The 6,120-nt window shown below is 30.5% G+C and overlaps 1 protein-coding gene across 1 annotated transcript; it reads right to left on the bottom strand.

Annotated features, from left to right (window-relative positions):
* Window positions 1–4,761: 4,761 nt before the first annotated feature.
* On the bottom strand, window positions 4,762–5,178 carry LOC149146747 (E3 ubiquitin ligase BIG BROTHER-related-like). The gene has a single exon (XM_089452849.1). It carries the CDS (start codon window positions 5,176–5,178, stop codon window positions 4,762–4,764), a length of 417 nt encoding a protein of 138 aa, XP_089308975.1.
* Between the last annotated feature and the right edge of the window lie 942 nt (window positions 5,179–6,120).

The raw sequence follows: 6,120 nt of genomic DNA, 5'->3' as shown, positions 1-6,120 counted from the left end.
TCATTTAAACCTTCCTTTAAGATATTGTAACCATATAATGTATCTTGATACCCAATTCATGCAACATAATCACTGTACCAAGTATCTTTCCTTAGCAATATAGCTATGATACCCATATTTTAATGTATCAATCATTATTATATGCAATATTCCATGCAATTCACTAATAATACACACATGAATAGCTAAATTAAACATATATTCACATGCATGAACACACAAAAACCGCAACAACATATGCAAAAGGTAAACAAAACATTACAACATATAAAACTAAAAAGCATAACTCTTATCCTTCTTAAAAGTGCTACCTCGTTTCATGCCTCACACTTTCTACTTAACCATATACATTTTAATTCCATGTCTCTTAGAAATATGTCACCCCTAAACACGGGTTATGAATCCTCAACGGAAAATGATTCTTTAAGGCCAACTATGGTATGATAGTTAGTATAGGTAGAAAATTAGGACAAATTACCAAACGCATGTTTCAATCCCAACCAAAAATATCTCATTCCCCTTAGTCTACACAACCTAAGGAAGTGGAACCCCTTCTCAACTTTGAAATCCCTCAGGTTATCCCACTTCCCCTCCAATTCTATAACATAGGCCAAATATGAACCCTCTAATTTGTGTCTTATGAACTCTATTTGCAGTAATGGACTCTCCAACTACCCTCTAAGCCTCTCTTAATAGGAAAACTACACGAACAATTCAATCTAGGGCTCTAGAATTCTGTAAGGAAACCGTAAGAAAATTGTAAAAAAAAATCCAACAAAATCACCTTCTCAATGTTCATAATGTAACAAGGTTGTAGTGGTTCTCACCAGCTTCCACCCCACTTGAATTACCAAGAATGGACATGGAAATGGAAAGGAATGCACTATTTTCTATTAACTGATGAAACTTAAGTATGGATGCCTCTTTTCCAACATGTGGCACTTAAGAATCCATTCTCCTGCCTCTTGAGAACTTGTCCGCATGTGTTAGGAACTTATGATATATCATGAGATTATGATTTAGGATATGATAATTTTATATACTTTTGGGTTATCCCCCATCCTAATCCTCTTATCCCCCTCATCTACCCTTGTTTTAGAGTCTTATCCCCCATACTTTTTGTATATTTGGTCTACAACTATGGTGCATTTTTTCAATTAGAGTATATGTAAATCACATTGCTAAGATATCCAACATTTAATCATTACAAGTTCTTCAACAATTAATCATTGCATGCTCTCTACCCAAAATAATACATAGCAATGATAACTCTCACCTAAAATCTAGTCACAATAATGTTGATGCGCAACATTCAACAATATTCTACAAACTTTAAGTCAAAAGTTATTTCTCCAATACGCTAGCCTAAGAAAGATTCCTCTTGTACTTTCTAGATCTAACCCATCCCCTAGATTTGGCCTCTTTGTAAGGAGTCTTTGAGGATGCATAAGTATATGTTATGGAATATGGTTTGAGTGAATACAAATCATGCATAATTATAAGCTTTTCCCAACTGATTTCCAATCCAATATCCTCATAACTTTCTCTTTCTAGAAGCTCCAAGGGGTGGCCATGAGTTTTATATGGGAAACCCAACTCTGACCATGCCTATTTCACAAGCAACCTATGTTCAAGAACATTTTTAATAACAAGAGGTGTGGCCAAAGCTTTGTATGAATTTTTTTCAACAATTTTCCTCAATTAATGTGAGTTTCATCTTCATGACAACTTATAACAATTGTGTGTAGCCTATGGTGATAAAAATAAATATAACACCTAGTTGTCATTGGATACTTTTTTCGGTAATACAATTTATTTGATTTCTCATTTGACATATAAATATTTTATAATGTTTAGAGTATTTATTCATCTCATTAAAAAATATATACATACATATTTTATAATAAATTATTATAATGATTTAGTAAATAAGAATATTATTTGTAAACCTGAATGAGATGAGTATCTTCAGTATAAGATAAATATAGATAAAAATAATATTATTTATATTAGGTAAGAGCTCTTTGAAATGAGTGATATAGAATAAAAGTTACTAGTTATATTAGGTAAGAGTTTTTGGAAACTAGTATTTTAGTGGTGGTTTTGATGACTAGGAATATTGGATTGCTCGTCTTTTACTAAAGTTTTTATTTTGAAAAAAAATGATGAACCATTGGTATATCTATTGTTTTGGATTGAATTCAACATAATTAGAAAATTTAGAAATAGATTTAGATTTTTGGAGTGAAGTTAAATAATTATAAAAATAGAAATAGATTTAGTTATTTGATAGAGTTAAGAATATTCCATGAAAGAGTTAGTTAAATTTAGAAAGAATTTTATTGCTTTATTGATTTTTATTGATAATTTACATGGTGTTTTAAAAAATTGATAGATAGGTTTGTTTGTTTGTTTTCCTTCTTCTTTTCCTCTCTTTTTCTTTTTGAATATGTAAAAAAAGAGAAGAAATGTCAATAGTATTAAAAAACCTATTATCTTCATGGAAGGATATTGAAGACTATGAGATAAAGCATACTGAAAAATCTAGCATTACTCTTAGAATAAAAAGATTTCATATATTCATTGTTGACAAGTGTTAGATGGAAACTTAGTTCTTCAGTGAGAAGTTATAAAATACACAATAAATAGTTAAAATTAATGTGACTATGCACCCAATTAATTAATGTTATTTGGGAAAAGAAAATTAAAATAAGGACAAAATTATTTACTCATATATCTTGTAATCTACTCTAAAAGCAAGAGGTTATAAGGCTATTACTTATGAAGAGCACGTTAGTAGGAGTAGCAATTAATTGTAAATTGTGTATCAAAATTGTAAATTAGGTATTAACACCATTTTAGTAATTGAATATACTCATACCATCCCATAGAATTTAGTGATTGATATTGTGCCATTTATAGGGGGTAAAATAATTATACATCAATATTGTATTATTATCAAGTGCTTCATGATAGCTTAGTTCTTGTTGAAGAAGTTAAAGAATACATGATGAATAAGCAAACCTAATATGACTCTATACACAAGTAATGTGCATTGTTTGTTAAAATATAATTAAATAAGGATATCATTTACTAATAAACTTGCAAATTAAAATTGAACTGTTTATCTTAAAAGCTAAAAGAAAATAAAATAAAAATTAATATTGTATACAACAAGTTTATATAAGTAGTTACCAATTTTAAAGTAGATATTGGTCTTTTTTATTTTGTAAAGTTTCCTTCTCTATTTTATTTTTGTTGTTATTTATATTTTTAATTTTTTTTTTCTATTTAAAATGTTGCAATAAAGTATCAATTTTTTTCACCAATAAAATAATATAAAAATATAAGTAAATATTTATAATCAACATATAATTAATACCAAATCAATAATTTAAATATTGAAAAAATACTAGCGGAAAAAACCTTTACAACCCAACATAACCTCGCTAAATTTGGAAAAGAAAATTTAATATCAAAAATATTACATTAGAAGTAACTTATGAAATTTTATCATATTTCATACCTACAACTGCTAGAACCTTATCATACTTACACCTCTTCTTATTATTGATCACCTTTTTTGGAAAATAGATGTTGCAAGAGTAAATATGGATTAGAAAAATGGGTAAGAAAACATTCTCCTCAACTATTAGATGCTCTCATAACCTAATAGCATAACAGATTTAATCATACATATTTAACAGTACACCATGTTGAGTGTGAACACCCTTCTTGCCTTTTGGAATCATATATTTATATATAATTTCACTATCATTATAAGTTAGTTAAAAAACTATAAAAAAAGTTAATACAAATCTATAAGATATCTAATGGCTAAGTAAAAAAATTTGGTCTCACAAATCTGGTTGTCAAATCCCAAATAACATAATAACATGAAACAAACATGAGAGGAATTGGACACAAGAGTGCACTCTTCCCCATAATTTCCACCATTCACGTTTCAAATCGCTCAGGAGCAAAGCAAGAGACCAAAGCAGACGTGAGACCAAAGCAAGAGACAATTGGTTCCCGGTGTCATATGATATTGGATGAAGCCTGGACATCTCATTCGACATGGATACTGAGGTGTAACCCTTTATGGGTAAGGATTGCTGACAATGTGCCAATGCTTTGATGCTTTAGATAAGGTTTTGTTTATCTTCAAGTGAGGCCTAAACGTATACTTTATACTGTTATTAAGAGACATGCTTACTGTTTATAAGTACTATATTGATAAATTAAATGCGTAATTTTTTCACACAAAAGTGTACATAAGCCTCTGAAACGTTGCTATTTATAATAGTTTTGCTCATAGACAATGATGCATATTCAGTTTAACAATTTATTATGATATCAACGTATAATATTGGCTTAACTTATTATTTATATAATGTAAATTCACATTATAAATACTGAAAATAAAATTTTATATATATCAGAAAGATGATTTGATTTTAGGACTCATACAAAAGAAATTATCTGAAATATCAACCATTACTCACAAGATTTATGGAAGGGAAAAACACACAAAGTTCCATTGTAGATCAAATATGGAAAGAAATTCCTGATTAATATAAAATGAAATTGAAATATGAAATAGAATTGTAAATACTATGGAACAAAATTGAAATGATAATAATACTTGCAAATATAAATAAGATGCATCAAGTTGGGCCATGCCAGGGCCTTTCTAGTGCGCGGTGGGGCGAAGGTGCGATGCCGGCCCTCCCCCAGCTTTGAACTATACTACTCATATTTCTAGGTAACAACTTCACGCCTGCAGAGAGGACAGGTTTTGCCGATCCTAAACCAATGAGTGACACAGTTAGCATGGAATATATGGGAGCATGGCAGTTGCACCACTTTCTCGCCATCATCATAAATCTCCAAACAGACTGCACACTTCTCACCATCAGCTGCTTCTTTTTTGAATGAAAAAGTTGGCAATGCAGCCAGTGTTTGAGCAGACAGCCCATCTCTCACAAATCCAGTAGCCCGCTCGTGCATGAACCGCTCGTGCAAGAACCGCTCCTCACGCAGTTGTTGCAATATTCTATAAGTTCTGTGAAGCCGCCGTAGTATGACACTAATGTCATCATACCAATTCAGCAATATCCTCCCTAATGTTTGAGCTGCACCAACATCATGTCCACCGCCGAAGATTCGGTGATTCATGTCCATACCTCCCTTATTTCTCCAAATTCGTTTGTGGAATTCTGTAGCAAATTGTTGTGATTGAGGATCGATCGTAGGAACAATAATGGCTCAACTGCACCCACAATATGAAGGTTTCCTCTAAAATCCTTCAAATATTTATAGGCAAGTGTTGCTGCTTTTTGCCTATTAACACAACGGTGGGTTCAGAGCTTTTCTATAAAAAGGCTCGGGTGGATTCCATCTATAAATGGAGAGAAAACGCTGAAATAACAACTAGTTATTGATTTTAGTATTGCATGTGCAGTGTTAATTATCACGCAGGGTTGTGTTAATTATCATGCAGGGTTGTGTTAAGTGTTAGTTGAGGCATGAGAAACTTAGCCTTTTTAATTATGTAGAATAACTTAAGCAGAGCTGGTGTGCTTCTCTATTATTTATTATTTTTGAAAAATAAGTTTAGGATATTATTTCACAAATAACTTAATTTTTTAATTAATTATATTAATAGAATTATGGTATATTGTTTAATATTTAAAAATACTCAAGCAACGTTAAAATATCATTTTCCACATCATCCTATCAAAATAAATTTATCACGTGAACATTGAGATCTCAATAATCCAGAGACATGGATTTTGCTCAACCCGCCACTATCACTTTCCTTCTTGGAAATTAATTCGCGCCCTTCGATGGCCCTGAGAGAAAATGGTCAGCCCCGTATATTTTCTGTTTTACCGAAAGCATATTCCAAAACAACCTTGTCACGTACTTATTTGTTATTGTTATTTATTGGCGTTTCTGTATTCTATAAATTTTTAATAATTTTTAATTAAATTATTAAAAGTCTGATTTGATTAATATATTTAAAGTTTAGCGCTATCAAATTAATATATTTAAAATTTAGCGTTATCAAATTTTATATATATATATATATTTTATTAACAGAAAACAAAATACAAT

The sequence above is a fragment of the Pinus tabuliformis genome, chromosome X (genome assembly GCF_031772625.1).
Source record: "Pinus tabuliformis cultivar Carrire ecotype Pingquan chromosome X, CPIR1, whole genome shotgun sequence".
NCBI lineage: Eukaryota > Viridiplantae > Streptophyta > Pinopsida > Pinales > Pinaceae > Pinus > Pinus tabuliformis.
Note: the sequence above shows the minus strand (reverse complement) of the source record. Positions and strands in the feature narration are given on the sequence as shown.